This window comes from Chionomys nivalis, chromosome 1 (assembly GCF_950005125.1).
Source record: "Chionomys nivalis chromosome 1, mChiNiv1.1, whole genome shotgun sequence".
Taxonomy (NCBI): domain Eukaryota; kingdom Metazoa; phylum Chordata; class Mammalia; order Rodentia; family Cricetidae; genus Chionomys; species Chionomys nivalis.
The window spans coordinates 78,297,815-78,315,182 of NC_080086.1; the positions used below are offsets into that span (position 1 = coordinate 78,297,815).

The 17,368-nt window shown below is 45.0% G+C and overlaps 1 protein-coding gene across 3 annotated transcripts; it reads left to right on the forward strand.

Moving 5' to 3' along the window:
• Positions 1-8,799: 8,799 nt before the first annotated feature.
• On the forward strand, positions 8,800-17,308 carry Tgoln2 (trans-golgi network protein 2). 3 transcript variants are annotated; one of them, XR_009058483.1, is made up of 5 exons: positions 8,800-8,908; positions 9,154-10,085; positions 11,309-11,392; positions 13,155-15,219; positions 15,300-17,308. XR_009058483.1 is itself a non-coding variant. In XM_057792428.1 (4 exons), exons 1-4 carry the CDS (start codon positions 8,863-8,865, stop codon positions 13,158-13,160), a joined length of 1,068 nt encoding a protein of 355 aa, XP_057648411.1. In that variant the 5' UTR covers positions 8,800-8,862; the 3' UTR covers positions 13,161-17,308. The 3 variants fall into 3 exon arrangements, 1 of the variants encoding a protein (XP_057648411.1); XR_009058482.1 differs by having other exon boundaries at positions 13,155-14,283; positions 15,018-17,308; XM_057792428.1 differs by having other exon boundaries at positions 13,155-17,308.
• Positions 17,309-17,368: the final 60 nt, after the last annotated feature.

Here is a 17,368-nt window from a genome sequence, read left to right on the forward strand (position 1 = left end):
GGTCTGGTGCCCTCTTCTGGCCTGCAGGCATACACATAGACATAATGAATAAATAAATATTTTTAAAAAGATAAAATAAATATACTTTACAGGGGGAAAAAGGAAGGAAGGAAGGAAGGAAGGAAGGAAGGAAGGAAGGAAATTGAAGCCAATGGGAATGTTCTGATTTTGCTGTTTTGATCTCCAGACCTAAAAATCAGTCCTTATACTGCCATAAATCCAACCTTTATACGTTTGGCTCCACCTTTCACACTTTGCACGTTATTCTATTGATCATACTATCTCTGCTCTGCTCTCCCTCCCCAACTCCTTTCCCTTAGTCACTAAAGTTCTCTCACAGGAGGATCCCTGTGTTCCACCTGCTCATGCCCAGGGCAGCTAGCTTGCGCCACTGTTGTCGCTGCTGACCCCTCTGCAGCCAAACTCTCACCACCACTTGGCTGAAGCATCTGTCTTAGTTAGCGCTTCTGTTGCTGCAATGAAACACATGACCGATTACAGAGGAAAGGGTTTATTTGGCTTATGCTTCCACCTTACAATTACATTCCCTGAAGGAAGTCAGGACAGGAACTCAAACAGAGCAGGAACCTGGAGGCAGGAGCTGGTGCAGAGGCCATGGAGGGGTGCTGCTTACTGACTTGCTCCCCATGGTCTATTCAGCCTGCTCTATTATAGAACCCAGAGCCGGGCGATGGTGGCGCACGCCTTTAATCCCAGCACTCGGGAGGCAGAGGCAGGCGGATCTCTGTGAGTTCGAGACCATCCTGGTCTATAAGAGTTAGTTCCAGGACAGGCTCCAAAACCACAGAGAAACCCTGTCTCGAAAAACCAAAAAAAAAAAAAAAGAATCTATTATAGAACCCAGGACCACCAGCCCAGGGATGGCCCCACCCACAATGGACTGGGCCCTCCCCAACTGGTCACTAATTTAGCTAATGCCTTACAGTCCCATCTTATGGAGGCATTTTCTCAATTGAGGTTCCCTCCTTTCAGATAACTCCAGCTTGTGTCAAGTTGACATAAAACTGATGGAGGAAGGTCATTGGTTAAATAATAAAGAAACTGCTTGGTCCTCATAGGTTAGAACATAGGTGGGTGGAGTAAACAGAACAGAATGCTGGGAGGAAGAGGAAGTGAGCTCAGACGCCATGCTCCCCTCTCCCGGGCAGATGCAGGCAGGGCAGCTCCTCTGAGAGACAGACGCCATGCTCTCCTCTCCAGAGCAGACACAATGAAGCTCCGACCCAGGATGGACGTAGGCTAGAATCTTCCCGGTAAGCACACCTTGGGGTGCTACACACATGAATAGAAATGGGCCAAGCAGTGTTTAAAAGAATACAGTTTGTGTGTCATTATTTTGGGGCATAAGCTGTCCAGGCAGCCATGAGCCAGGCTGTGGGAAGAGGCCCGCAGCTCCTACTACAGATGGCGCCCAACGTGGGGCACTGAATCTACAGAAAGCTTGAGAAAGCTTGGGAAAGAAGAGAGTAAAGCATGTTTTCTTGGTAGCAACAATTTCTCGGGTCTGCTCTGCTTGCTAGAGGCAAGCAAGTGCTCTCATCTAAGAGAGGCTTCCTGACTCAGCTTCAGCTGTGAAACCTTGCAGCTCATTTAAGAGGTCCTGCCATGAAATACTGAAAATGGTGTTGGTGAAAAGCTGAAGGCATGCTTTTCGGTTTTCAGCCGTAGCAGGAAAAAAGTTGTGCTGTTTTAAAATGCTGGCTTTGTGGGCCATCCTGCCAGGGCAAACTCTCACTCTTTGAGGCAGGAGGTCAGCTACAAAGAGAGCATTTGAGTGTTGTAGCTTGTTTGCTGGCAAGGACCTTGAAACGCCACAGAGTTGTGGTGATAAACATGGCTACAGCCGGTACCTCAGCCATGAGGCTGGAAAGCTAAGGAATGGGCTGAATCCAGCTGTCAAAGCCACGGTTTTCATCCTACTGATATTGCTTGGTAAATTAAAGACTCATGTGGTCAGAAAAAGAGAGATATACAGTAAAGAGAGATTCAAAGACAAAGAAAACTTTAAATGATTTACAGTGTGTTTAAAAATATATGCAGACTAAATGTTAAAGTTCTTAAAAAAATTGGGAAGAAAGAAAGTAGTTGGGTGTGGTAGTATACACCTTTAATCCCAACACTTTGGAGGCAGAGGGAGATTGACCTCTGTGACTTCAAGGTGTGGTAGCACACGCCTTTAATCCCAATGCCTGGGAGGCAGAGACAGAAGGATCTCTGAGAGTTCAAGGACAGCCTGGTCTAAAGAGTTATTCCAGGACGAAGATATACAGAAAATATAAAATAAAAGTAAAAGTAAACGAAATAGAGGTTAAAATAAAGCTGCACAAAGATGGAAAATACACAGAGAATCCTGATACTGTATGCTATTGTGCTCTCTTTGAATTGTTTGAATGCTGAGGAAAGAGCAACAGATGCTAAAAGATATTTGTTTATAAATGTTGCTGAACTAATCCAAGATAGATATTTTCAAAATACCTTGATTTCAGAATTTGGATCTAAGGATATGATACTTTGGAAAAGAGTTTCTTCTTTTGTTTTCACAGAGGATGAGATCCTGTGTATTGCTTCTATTCCAATATGGTATGATGCAGGCTGTGGGAAGAGGCCCGCAGCTCCTACTACATAAAACTAGACAGCACAACATCTAATCAGGAATCTTATTTCAGCCCTCTGCTGCTTGGTACTGTTCATTTCCCCTTCCTTCTCAAAGCACTGATCTGTGACAAATCAGAGCGTTCCGAGGATGTCGAGAGGAAAAACTTAGTGGAAATCAAGGAGGCACTGATGTCCCAGATGACAAGCGATATGACTCACAGAGCACTGGCATCCACAAGGAGTCCTGCATGGTGGATTGTATCTATATACATACATATATATATGGTTTATACCTTGCTGTATTTTCAGTTAGCTATCATGTGCACATATATGAGTAGAAAAATGTTCACAACAATAGCTCTAGGTAAAAAAAAAAAATTCTGCCTTTAATACCAGTCCTAGGGAGGTAGAGGTAGGTGATCTTTGTAAATTTGAGGTCAATCTGGTTTACAGAGTGAGCCTGTCTTGAAAAAAATTTTTTTAAAAATTATTTTCTTACTTTGACTTAATCTTCATTTTCTAACTTTTCCATATGGAGTATATTATTTATAACAATAACTTTAGAAGTTTAAGTATAGGCTATGAACTGTTAAACACTGTACACAATTGATCTAACTCTCAAATGTTTTTATTTAATTAAATTATTATTATTATTATTATTATTATTATTATTATTATTATTATTATTATTGAGACAGGATGTCTCTGTGTAACAATGCTGGCTGTCCTGGAACTCTCTCTGTAGACCAGGCTGGCCTTGAACTCACTGAGATCCACCAGCTTCTGCCTCCCAAGTACTGGGATTGAAGGTGCATGCCACCACTGCCCAGCTAAATGTTGTTATTTTTATTTTTTGTGTGTATGGGTATTTTGCATGCATGCATATACATGTTTGGTGCCCCCAAAGCCAGAAGATGGTGTTGAACCCCCCCAGAACTGGAGTTATGGTTAGTTGTGGGCCATTATGTGCTTGATGCGGGGAAGTTGAAACCAAGTCCTGTGCAATAGCGACCCATGCTCTTACTGTTGAGCCACCTCTCCAGCCCTAACAGTCAACATTTTTATCTCTCATTCATAGTGAAGGGACTGACAAAGTTCTTAAGTGATTACCCACATTCATGTGAGCTATTTGTGCAGGAATTAAGTAGTAAAGAAAAACAGTCAGCAGCCGGGCCTATTGATTTATGCTGTAATCCCAGCACTCAGGAGGCTGAGGCAGGAGGATCATGAGACTAGTATGAGCAACTTAGTAGGACCTAGTCTCACAAACAAACAAACAAACAGAGGCTGAAGAAATGACTCAGCACTTACCGCTCTTCTAAAAACCCACTTGCAATTCCCAGCACCCACGTGGCAGCTCACCACAGTCTATTGCTCCAACCCCAGAGGATCTGATGCCACCTTCTGGCCTCCACAACACCAGGTATACACATAGTGATGAAACACCCATACATATAAAAGCTTCAATAGATACATAGATGACAGAAAGGACAAGACGGAGATTGCGCAGTCGGTAAAGTGCTTACCTTACAAGCAGGACTGAAACTGGATCCTCAGAACCAATGATAAAATGTTGGGTGAGTTTGAAACCCCCACTGCTGGGGAGGTGCAGACAGGTAGAGCCCCAAAGCTTACTGGCCAGCAAGCCTAGCATACTTGGTCATTACTGTGTCAATGCAGGACCTTGTAAAAGGCAGATGGTGCCAGAGGAATGATGCCAGAGGTTGTCCTCTGGCCTACACACACACACATACACACACACACACACACAGACACACACGCATATTCAGGAAGTCAAGAACTCTTTTTCTCCTATCAGTTTGACACATTATGAATTCTCAGGATTGGGGAAAATGGGGAGAAAGAAAACCAACTAAAATAAAGTGTTTGAAAATGCCACAATGTACCTTAATTCTTTGTATGTTAACAAAAATGTAAAGTCAGGTTGATACTAGTGCCGGCTGGTCACTGTAGTTGCGGCTACTCAGGAAGCTGAGGTGAAGGATCACCTGGGGCCAGGAGTTAGAAGTGTGGGCCGCATAGTGAGATGAGAGGGAAAAGCTGGGGCGGGGGGGGGGGGGAGGAAGGAGAATGGAAAAGAAAATAGCTCCCTGTTTGATTTAAAAAAAAAAACCCTAACCTTGAGCAAATTCCTGAATCTTTCTGAGTATTTGTCTCAGTATTTTATTTATTTATTTATTTAGTTAGTTAGTTAGTTAGTTAGTTTTTTCCGAGACAGAGTCTCTGTAGCTTTTGGAGCCTGTCCTGGAACTCTCTCTGTAGACCAAGCTGGCCTCGAACTCACAGAGAACTCCTGTCTCCTTTGCAGTCCTTCTGGGAAGCTTGCTGGTACAGCTCCCCAGCCTCCTCTCCGCTCTGACTACTTCCCATGACCTGGAACACTGCAACAGTCTCCTTTTCCCCGCTGCCCTAGCCAACTCTTTCCGACACGAACAGAGTAATGGGCACACACTCTCCACTCTGACTCCACCTTGCCCCTGCTTGCACCTCTTCAGTGGTTCTTCTACTGTTTAGATGAAACACAAATGCCCGAGAGCTCTGTGGGAGCAGGACGATTTTCCTCCCCTGCCTAGTAACGTGGACACCAGGTCAGGTTTAATCATTTGCCACTGCCCTCCTCACCCTCCCACACCCTCACTAAGCCAATATCCTTAAATGTTAGTCAAACATTTATCTTAAAGCAGGCAGACAGAAGTTTCCTTTAAAAAAAGATTCATTTGCCAGTTCATTTCCTCTAGCCAAGGCAGAGTCAATATTCTAAAGATTTTTTTTAGCTCTGGAGACTGTACCCAGGGCCTCTCACAGGCCAGGCAAGTCCAATCCCTGAAATACTCTGGTAGACTCCTCACACCTCTGTGATTTTTTATTCTCTCTTCAGTAATGTAAGAAGAGGGGAGAGAGGAAAGGGGGGAGAGGTGGCAAGGAGGTCATTAAAGGGACTTTTATACAAATAACAGAAAAAGCGCTTGTTTCTGAAACTGTGTTCGTGTCACGTGCTATTTTGAAATTTTGAAAAATTTCGGCCACCCAGGACTGCCTGTCCTATCATATTAATTCAGGTCTCTCACAGAGTGAGTCCTCTTTGGCTGGAATGGGCCCAGTTTACTGTTTGACCAGAGTTGGCTGACAGATTTTCTATTGCATAAGGACTTATGTCCTGGGCCACTCCCGGATGGTTTGTTTCTCGGCCTGGCTCTCTTCCAGACTCTTTCTCGACGCTCCTTGTTGTTACCAGCAAACCTGCTCTTTAGGCTTCCCCGCAACCCCAGGCTCCCCACTGCCGGCATGTGCTGGTCACTCAGCCAGGGATCCTCATCTCCTCTCCCCTTTCATCAGTCCCAGGAATATCTACACCCTTCGGGCCTCAGGCCCACCGTTCATTCTCAGCTGATACCCACTTCTCATATTTCTGCTTGGCAGTTCTTGGAGCACACTCTATCAGTCATTTGTCTGGTGTCATTGTAAACTACTTGACAAAAGAAATCTAGAGGATGACTTCGGCTTATTGTTCCCAGGAATACACAGTGCTCCGTGGCAGGGAAATCCCAGCAGCAAGAGGAGGAGGTGGCTGGCCACACTAAATCCACAGTCGGGAAGCAGAGAGACGCTGAAGTTCTATATTGTGCTCAGCTTGGTTTCCATTTTATTCAGTCCAGGACTCCAGCCCAGGAGATACTAATGTTCACACCCAGGATAGGCCTTCCCACCTCAGTTAACCTACCCTAGATAACCTCTCACGGGCAAGCCCAGAGATTTCTTTCCATGGTGATTCTAAAGTCCATCAGGTTGACAATAAAAATTAACCATTACAGCCACCATGGACAAACATCTATATAACGTTTATGGACCTCACCAGATTGCAAGCTCTATGGAATTAAAGTCTTACTTATTTATGTATTTTTGTCTGTTTGTTTTTTTCAAGACAGGGTTTCTCTGTGTAGCCCTGGCTGTCCTGGAACTCACTCTGTGGAACAGTATGGCCTTGAACTCACAGAGATCTGTCTCTGCCTCCTGAGTGCTGAGACTAAAGGTGTGCCCCATCATGACCATCTACTTTTGAAACTGAGTGTTACTTTGTTCTTCAGACTGGCCTCCAAATTCTGGTAGTTCAAAAGGTGCTTTGCCTCTGAGACTAGAGAGCTGCTCTTCCAGAAGACCCAGGGTCAATATCCAGCACCCATATGGTAGCTCATAACCATCTCTTAACTCCAGTTCCAAAGGATCTGATGCCCTGTTCTGGCTTCCTTAGGTCCCAGAAAGGGACATGATGAATAAGCACAAATGGAGACAAAATATACATACACATAAAACAATAATATGACAATTTTACTTAGAATAGCCTCTGTCTTAAACCCCCGGGGTACTAAGGACCATGGAACCGGGCATGAAGGCACACAACTGTAATTGCAACACTTCTAAGGCAGAGGAAGGAAGACTGGTGCCAACTGGTGCCAACTGAAGGTCTTTCGAGTGAGTTCCAGACCCGCTGTGACTGCCTGTCTCCAAACAACAAAAAAATAAAACGAACATGGTTTTTGGGACTTGTAGTTTGAGCTAGGTCCTACTATTTGTTAAATCGCTGTTTACAAAACACCTAACCTGGCAAATGTTCATAAACGATCTCAAGCAACCTGTTTCAGCAACCCAGCAGTACCTCAGATGACACAAGAGCTGAATGCAAACAGCAACCCATAGGTGGGCAGAAAGCAAAAATTTAAAAAAAAAATCTACATGTGTGTCTGTACACCGTATGCATACAATGTCTGTAGAGGCCAAAAGAGGGTGTCAGATCTCCTGAAACTGGAGTCACACACCTTTGTTAGCTATCTTGTTGGTGCTAGGAATAGAACTCAGGTCCTCTGGAGGAGCAGTTACCGTTTTTTAACCACTCAGCCATCTCTCTAGCCCCAAAAGAATTTTTTTTAAGACAGGGTTTCTCAGTGTAGCCATGGTTATCCTGAAACTAAACCAGGCTGGCCTCAAACTCAGAGATCCCTGTGCCTCTGCCTCCTGGGTGCTAGAAGACATATGCCACACTGCCAGGCTTCCCTAAAGGAATTTTTTAAGAAAAAAATTAAAAAAAAGAATTTAAGGAATATATATATTATATACATATAACACACACACACATATATATATGCACATTCTTAATAATCTAAACAGCAAAGAATATATTTCTACTTTGCTGTTTGGATTATTAAGAATGTATTGCTGCCAGACAGTGGTGGTTCACACCTTTAATCCCAGCACTCTGGCAGAGGCAGGCATATTTGAGTTTGAGGCTAGCCTAGTCTACAGAGTGAGTTCCAGGATAGCCAGGGCTACAAAGAGAAACCGTCTTGGAAAACAACAACAAAAATTGCTGAGGTGAGGCAGAGTTCTTGTCTAGTGTGCACAAAATCTTATTACCATGTAAATTGGGTTTGAGGAATACAAGCCTGTGTGTAATCCAGTAGATCTGGGCAACAGGAGATTTTATATTCTGGATTAGAGAGATGGTTCAGCAGTTAGGGTATGTGCTTTTCTCTCACAGGACTAGAGTTCAGTTCCCAGCACCCATGTAGATGGTTCTAAACTGCTTATTAGCTCAAGCTCTAGGGCATACGACGTCCTCTTCTAGTCTCCAAGGGCACCCGTGCATAGATGGTACACACAAATTAAAATAAATTTTTGATATAATAACTCGAGAGGGTCGTGGTGAGACACATGTAATTCTAAACACTCAGGAGTCACGAGCTTGAGGCTAGCCTGTCCACAGAGCAATACAGTCTCAAATACATAAAAATTTAGGGGAAAAAAATCCGTGGTAAATTCAAAGAGCCCTAGAGACCGTCAAGAAAAGGATTACGACCAGGAACGAAGTGATGATTTTTGTTTCTAGACGGGAAAGACCAGAACAGGGTACATTTTGTGTGGAGTGAGAAAAGCTCCACCAGCAATGGACGACGTAGCGGCGGTCGGTCAGAACAATTTCCAAAGCGCGAGGACAAGTGAAGAGGAAAGAGACTGCAGAGCTCGTCAGAGCGCTGAGAAAAACAGGGCGAGTGGGACTTGACACGCAGCCCACAGCCGCGGACAGCCCAGACCGATGGCCTGGCCCCCGGCCCCGGGAGAGGGGGGCTGCGCCGGAAGAGGAACAGCCCACCGGAAAGGGAGGGGCCACGCGCTCCAAGTCCCTTGCGCCGCTCTCACGTCAGCAGTGAGGGCGGAAGCGAAGACTACAGGATGCGGCTCCTGGTTGCGTTGCTCCTGCTAAGTGTCGCAGTGGCGGGTAAGACACCCCCACCCCCCGCGCGTCCATCCCACTCTATCCCTTAGGTCCCCCGTCCTCACCTCGGCGGCTCGTCCCCGGAGCTGGCGGCTTCCTTGCCTGACCCGACCCTCTGGCCATCTCCTACCTTCTCCCTCGGCCATCGCCGCTGGGCTCTTCCCGCTCTAAGAAGTCAAGCCCCCTTCTCTTCTCTCGGCCTTTTCTTCCGAGGACTCACTGTTTTTTGTTACCTGTTCCTGATTCAGACACCAACTCAGGAAAAGATAAGTCTCCTGAAAAAGAAGCTACGTCCCCGCCTCCTGCGAAGGTAGAGTCTCTTAAGTCGGCAGAGCCTGGCAGTCCGACGGGGCAGAGGCAACAGCAATCCGCTAACGTAGGCCAGGCGGGCAAGCTGGTGAAGCTGACTACGGCAGCAGTTTCCAGTTCGGCGGTATCTGGACAGCAGGTCGCTGCAACCAATCCCCCCAAAGAAGATCTCCAAACTCAGCCCGAGAAAACAGATACCAAGTCAACGGGGTCTGCACAACAGCCCCCGCCAGCCGACCCCAAACAGGAGGAATCTGGGCAGAAGCCCACAAAAGATGATTCGGAAAAGCCCACAAAAGATGATTCGGAAAAGCCCACAAAAGATGATCCGGAAAAGCTCACAAAAGTTGATCCAGAAAAGCCCACAGAAGTTGATCCAGAAAAGCCCACAGAAGTTGATCCGGAAAAGCCCACAAAAGTTGATTCCAACGAGCCCGTCTCCAAACCCTCCTCAGATCAGGAGACCCCCAAGATTGAGAAAACCGAGCTAGCTGGAAAAGGACAGAAATCAACGCCTACTTCCAAAACTGAATCTGGGGAGAGACCAGCAGGAGACTCTGACTTCTCTTTAAAGCCAGAGGGAGGAGAGAAGTATTCAGAGCCCACTGAAGCTGTGGAAGCCAAGGAAGAGAGTGATGTAGAGCCAGAAGAGGGCTCACCACTTGAAGAAGAGGGCGTGAAGTTGTTGGACCCTTCCTCCAGTGAGAACCGAGAGGGGCCTCTTATAGAGTCTGTGAATGAGGAGAAGGATACCTCTTATAAGGACAGTGCCGCTAACACCAGTGCCGAGAGCAGCCACTTCTTTGCCTATCTGGTGACCGCAGCGGTCCTTGTTGCTGTCCTCTATATTGCTTACCACAACAAGCGGAAGGTAAGAGGAGACTGGGATTTCCCTAACCCTGAGAGCTTGGTCATGGACAGCTGTCTGTCACTCATCTGCTTGTGGGCTCGGAGAGTGTCAAGATCAACTTCAGTTTTTTTCAAACCCGACTAGGGCTTATGAAACTCTAGTTTTGTAAATCATGTGTTTTCATCATGTGACCTGTTTCCCGAGAGTTCTGCTGTAAAGTGCCAAGTTGGACATGAATCGTGACCTGACCTAATTGAGATTCTCCTCCCATAACTTGGAACTCAGGTCTTTCACAGCCTATGTGGGCCGAGTTCTTGATATAGAGGCCTCTTCCTTTTTTCCCATGCTTGAGACAGTTTGCCATTCCTAACTTCTACTGCCACTGTCTTCCGTCTGTAGGCAGAAAGAATATTTTCATTACGTAGTCTCTAATACTAGTGCCATAAAGCCCAAGGACAGCTCTTCTGCAACCAGCAAGAGAAAATTGCATAAATGTACCCATCTTTGTGGTTAAAGTGGCACCCGTGTCCTTTAGAAACAACTCTGATGACAAAATGGTTGTGTGAGATTTTGAAGATAATTTCAGTAGCCTGATTTAATGGGAAAGTTCAATTTGTGATGGCCATCGGGCATATGCCATAAAGAACAAGGGAAGAAGGACCATTAGTACAAAGGCACAGGCTTCATTCCACATCCACATGCTTGTGATGAGAGCAGCAAATCAGTGAAGCTGTTGAGGCAACGTGTGGGAGCAAAGCGTGCATTTGTAGCTAGGAAACAGGCAGTGATTATGCTCTCTCTCTTTTTTTTTCCCTTAAGGACCTGACCTAGAGCTCTCTGGCAAGGGGACTGGCAGACCTTTGATTCGATCCCCACAATTAAGCCGTACAGATTCCCACAGGCTACCCCCTCCATCTGTTCCCTGTTAAATAGTGTAAAGGATTTTCTTGTAACCAAGCCCTTTTAACACTTTTACAATCTCATTGCTTACTTTTGTGGTGCTGGGGGTTGAACTCAGGTTATGTGCATGCTAGGCAAGCATTCTACTACATTGCAATATCCCACGCTTGATTCAGCATTTGCCTCCTATGCCTTGTTTGAACTCCAGCACTGAAAAGTAAGAGAGAGAGAATAAAATTTAAATAGGCCTCTTTGTGGAGCTAGGTAACTGCCTCTGGCTTCAGGAGCTGAAGTACATCATTACAGAGCCAAATGTTAATCTATTTTCTTTTTCCTTTCCTCAGATTATTGCTTTTGCCCTAGAAGGAAAAAGATCTAAAGTCACTCGGAGACCAAAGGCCAGTGACTACCAGCGTTTGAACCTAAAGGTAAGGAAGAAGGAGCCAGGTCTAGGAAGGATACGAAACTTCAGTTGGGCCAGTTCTGGGGATGGTGCCGTCTTTGCCGCCCAGTCTTTGGAAACTGCAAACAGGACATCTGTACAGTGTACATGTATCTACAAAGTTTGAGCTAGAAGCCTTTCGGTACTTTCACACTTGACAGAGAACAGATCTCCTGGAAATATGACTTGTTTATTTGTCTGTCTGTTTTTGCCCTAAGCTTCCACTCAAAGACAACATCAGCACCTCTAGTAACTGCATACACTTTTAAACACCTTTTGCACTGTTTCAGCTCTTGACACTTGAGCATTGCGGTAAACATTAAACATCCAGATCTGGGGCTGGAGAGATGGCTACAGGTCAGTACTGCAGGCTGCCTCTCCTGATTATGGCCAGTCTGTCTCTGCCAGGGAGAGGAGCCTTGTCCATCACACAGCAGCAGGAGCTGAGGAAGGCTCTCCCCACAGGCACCTGGCTAGTCATGGTAGGTGGCTACAACAGGCACCTGCCCTGTTCTGTTAAGCAACAGAAAGGACATTGACAAAGAACAGTTGATGACCCAGATGGGAATGATTCCCAGACTTCCTGCAGGGACCAGTTCACTGGTACAATTCACAGCACTACAGACTCTGCTCAGAACCTCTGTCATAAATAGGTCAGCCCCAAAGTTTGCTCTAGCCTGCTTCTTTCTTTCATAATGGGCTTTTAAGGATTTTTTTTTTCCTCCTTAATTTGTTTTAGTTGGAAAGAAAACAATGTACATAAAAATTATTCACAATAAAAATAGAGTATAAAGTAGAAGCCACTAATTCTCTCTACCTGCCACCATATTTCGGATTTGTTTCTTTATTAGCAGGTATTAATTACACATTTTCACTGCATATTTTCGTGTGTATGTGCGCACCTGTATGTGTGTGTGTCTGTAGTTGATATTTACCAATACCCCATTACCCCGTCTTTTCACCCTCTACTATTTTGCCTGCATGTGGGTATGTGTACCACTTGTGTGCCTGCATGTGTGTATGTGTACCACTTGTGTGCTTGGTGCCAGTAGAATTCAGAAGAAGTCATTGGATTCCCTGGAACTGGAGTTAAGGGTAGTTGTGAACCATTGTGTGGGTGCTGGAAAACAAACCCCACTCCTTTGCAAGAGCAACATGTGCTCTTAACCGCTCAACTATCTTTCCAGCACACTTTTAAAATGACACAGTGAGTTCTCTCCTATCACCTATTAACTTACTTTGTTTGTTTTTTGAGACAATCTCTCACTGTAGCTCAAGATTCATGATGTAATCTATGTTGGCTTCAAATTTATAATTCTTTTGCCTCAGCCTCTTGAGTGCTGAGATTACAAATATGAGTCACCACATTAGCTAAATGTCCTGATTTTTTTTGTTGTTGTTTGTTTGTCTGTTTTTGTTTTTCAAGACAGGGTTTCTCTGTGTAGCCCTCGCTGTCCTGAAACTCACTCAGTAGCCCAGGCTGGCCTCAAACTCACAGAAATCTACCTGCCTCTGCCTTCCAAGTGCTAGAATTAAAGGCGAGCACCATCACTGCCTGGCATGTCTTGATTTTCCAATTGACTATACTGTTCACTGATGTGACTCATGCATGTCAATTACCTGCTGTTTTGTGTTGGATGAGTTTAATTCAGGCAGTTCTCCTGAACCTCACTTTCAAAAGCACAACACTAGTATATTTTTCTGAAAAAGGTGAACGTTACCAACGAAATGTGTTGTTCTCATTTCAGCTTTGATTATTTTTTTGTCTGCAAGAACCTTGTGCTCCCTGCTGATTTGTTCCCGAATCAAGAAAAATGAAAAGACTGACCTCCTCTGGGGTTTGTGAGAAGTTCAGGCCGGCAGAGATGGGATAGCTTCAGGTTTTGCACCTGCACTTTGGTGACATTGTACTCTGGTAGTGTTTATTTACTTTGTGTTTCCTTTATGCTGGTGTGTTCCGCCACCCGTTCTTCATGCAGTGTGAGGAGGGAGCACGTGAAACCATGACTGAGCAAAGGAAGCCCCTCCCTTCGGCGGGCACACATGGACCACTCCCATAGCCGCTTTATCTTTGTAGAGACATACTTTCTAGACAAGAAACAAGATGGTGGGTGCGATTCTGATGGGCAGAGAGGGGTTTGAACCCTTATTCTCTGTAGAGGCCTCAGCTGCAAACCAGCATAGCAGGTTTAAAGAGTGCTGAAGTCTGACCCACTTGACTGTCTATTTTTCTGTAAGTTTGCACTCTGGTTGTACTAGCATAAAAAGGAACTTGGGGTTTCTGGAAGTAAAATCATGGTTCCGTGGGTTTTTGCTTTGTTTTGCTTAATATGGTGATGATCATTGAACTAGTGTGTTCTTGCATACGTTCATCCCAATAGGAAGGAAGTCCTTGGAAAGGGGCAGGTTCATATTAGTGCAAGGAAACACATAGGAGGGATTTGGTATGTATGAAAAGTTTTCCAAAAACTCCATTTTGCCTTTTTTTGCCTATAATAGATAGATATTTAGGAACTAACTACACTCTCCAAATTTCTCTTGTTCTGTTTAATGGTCCTCTCATCTCAGATGCCAAGGTAATGAGTAAAATCTTTCTTTCCTCTGGCATCTGGTCATGAAACTGTAAGGAACCAAGTAGGCTCCCTGACATAATTGAGGATGTCTTGGATTATGCTGTGTCTCTCTGAAGTTTTATTCCAGTCTGTGTAGTCATGCCTAAAGAGAGAAAAGTCTCAGCTAATCTCAGGGATGTGGAAAGACTGGGAAAAGGAAGAACATGATGGGAGAAGTCAGTCTGAAGAAGATTTGGAATTCTTTCCCTGTGCTGACTGCAGCAAGTGTTTGAAGTTTGTGTTCTTGGCAGGTTGCCTTCTGAAAGTAAGATCATTGCTACCATTTTCTCAGCCGTACACAAACCTTCTATTAACTTTTTCCAAGTTGAGGAAGCCGTTCTCACTCTCCTTCAGCTTTTCCTAACACCTCTCTAGCTCCCCCTCTTCATTTTCTCTTCCTCTTCCTGTTTGTGCGCCTCTGCATGCTTACTTCCAGTCTCTTATGCATGCCTATTCCCTATCCTGTTCTAGTTGCTGTTGCTTCCATTACCTTACCTCCTCTTTCTGACACTTACAGGTTTGTCTTGATCTGTATTGCTACTGTTTCTAAGGTTACTCAGTTACCAGATCTCCAGATTGAACAGCTCATTTTCACATCTTGTTCTTCACGCTTGATAAGAGGATGCTAGGGTCCACGCATTTTGACAGTATGAGTGTCTCTTGCAAATTGTGGGAGGGGAAAGTGCACAGAGCCATGTCTCAATTGCTTTGGTCTCCTCAACTAATCCATCCATTCCTTATCCTCCCTGTGACTCTTTCTCTTTGGACTCTTGGGATGCATACTTCCCAAGAACCCACTTCAGTTATACGCTAAAAATACATTGTCTCCTTGTCACCCATTCAGAATTTCCCCCTTGTACCTGTCAAGCTCCTCTACCTGTTCTTCAGATTTTTTGATCATCTGAAAACTCCACACTGCTAACTATGACATTTTTCTTGTCACAGATCCTCCCACCCCACTTTAAAAAGAAACTGAGTTTCTTCTCCATTAATTTTCAGGAACCACCTGAACTGGTTCTCCTGACCTTTTCTAATGCCAGGATTGGGAACATGGATCTTTCCAGAATGTGTGCCCTGGTCTGAAGCTTTTGTCTGGAGTTGTATTCTCGACTGGATTCCTTGGCTTCATCATTCAGGCCACACTCCGTCTGCCTCTGCCTTCATCATGTCCTCTGTATTCCAGCTTCTCCTGGTTCTCTTGGTTAGTTTTCCCGTCCTTTCGTCTTATTTGGGTGCTTGTGTTCTAAAGGACTCAGCTCACAGGCTTATATTCCTTCCTAGCCTCCCCAGTGGATTGGCTCTTCCCATTGCACACTGATAGCTCCTTCTGTCTCCCTCATCTTGATCTCCAGCATGACTTGTTCTGACGTCGCTGTGATCTCCCCAAGAAAATTAAGCCCTGAGAGACAGCCATTGGTGTCCTATCTGCCTAGTATGGTTAACACTCTCCACCCTCACCCTACCAGGGATTCGGGGGTCAAATTTCCTATTGGAGGTGTATCTGAACCTGGGGCTTATACAGCTCTTCCAGGTCACGGGTTGCTGAGACCGTACACTTGTTGACTCTTGTTCTGGAAGGCAGGAGTTAAGATAGATTTTTAGGAACCAAGATGGACAGTGAGAAGACAGACACATGACATATTCCCATGGTCTAAAGAGCCTCTCCCTTTGGACTGCTGACAATGTTTCCTGTGCTGGCAGACACAGCAGAATTTCTCTCACTTGCAAAGCTGCACTGGAAGGAGATGGCTCCCACCACAGAAAGTCATTTGAGGTTGTTTTCTATAGGTAGACCACTTGAAGCATGTTTTTCTAGACTGTGCGGATGGTGCTGGCCCAGCTGAGGCGTCCACACCAGGGCTGGGCTCGCTTATAGGAAGCACACGGAGTCTCAGGCAGCACTCCCATAGACTATTCTGAGCTTCCCTGCTCAATTGCTAAGGGCAGTTTCATAATGGGAACCTGCTTGTCATAGATGCTAATAGTTTGTTTTCTGCTATGGATTACAGAAGCCACTTCAGGACCAAACAGCTAACTAAATGTGCTAAGGTGTTTTCCCTGGAGACGGAGCTCTGTGCTCTGGAGAACTCCCCTGGTAGTGATACTCACTCATCTCTCTTCTCCAGGGCCTGGCATGCTTTGCACATGTTCTGAGCCATTTGAACGAGGAAGGGTTTTACTGGGCCCCCGCTCTGATTCAGTTTTCTCCTAAAGTCTTGCTAGGAAGGTTCAGTTTGGCATTTCCTTAAGAAAGCTGCAGAGTCAGGCGTGGTGAAGGAAGCCTTTAAACCCAGCACTCAGGAGGCAGAGGCAGGAGGATCTCTGAGTTTGAGGCCAGCGTGGTCTAGAATAGCAAGTTCCAGGGAGCCAGCGTTACACAGTGAGAGCCTCTCTCAAAAAACAAGGAAAAGCGGCAGAGATGTTGATGTTTAATTTAAGTCCATCATGGTGACTCTCAGGTACATTTAGTTCCCTGCTTAGCTGTGACTGTAAATATTTTTTTGTTGTTTTTTTTAAGACAGGGTTTCTCTGTCACTTTGGAGCCTGTCCTGGAGCTTGCTCTGTAGACCAGGCTGGCCTCGACCTCACAGAGATCCGCCTGTCTCTGTCTCCCGAAAGCTGGGATTGAAGGCATGTGCTACCACTGCCCAACGTATTTTTTTTTTTTTTTTTTTTTTAATTTGGTTTCTTTTCGAGACAGTTTCTCTGTAGCTTTTGGAGTCTGTCCTGGAACTAGCTTTTTTTTTTTTTTTTTTTTTGGTTTTTCGAGACAGGGTTTCTCTGTGATTTTGGAGCCTGTCCTGGAACTAGCTCTTGTAGACCAGGCTGGTCTCGAACTTACACACACCCATCTGCCTCTGCCTCTGAAGGGCTGGGATTAAAGGCATGTGCGACCACCACCCAGCAACTCTAAGGATTTTGGCTGAGAAAACTCGGGTATGAGAAACTCCTCAGCCTGCAGAGCACAGCAAACACCCATGAAGGAAGCCTCCTCACACTGTGATAGGAATTTAACTCACACTACCATGTTAAGTAAATGACTGAATATTGTAATTATTTCCCTTGTTTTCTTTACCCAATGAGTAGATTGCCACTGTTAGTCATGTTTTGTATTTTCACCTCTTTGTAACTTAACTATAGTGGTTTAATTTTAATTTTTTAAAGCTTACTGTGGTATAATAAGTATTTTCCAGTTTATTTTACTGAGCTGCTAGTGCATCTCGGTGGAGTTTCATGTCATTATTGAACAGAAACCTAAATAAACATCAGATATCGACGCACTGAAACACTGCATGTGTTAATACCATACTTAAATGAACTAAAACTAGCGCCTGAGTGAGTAAAAAGTT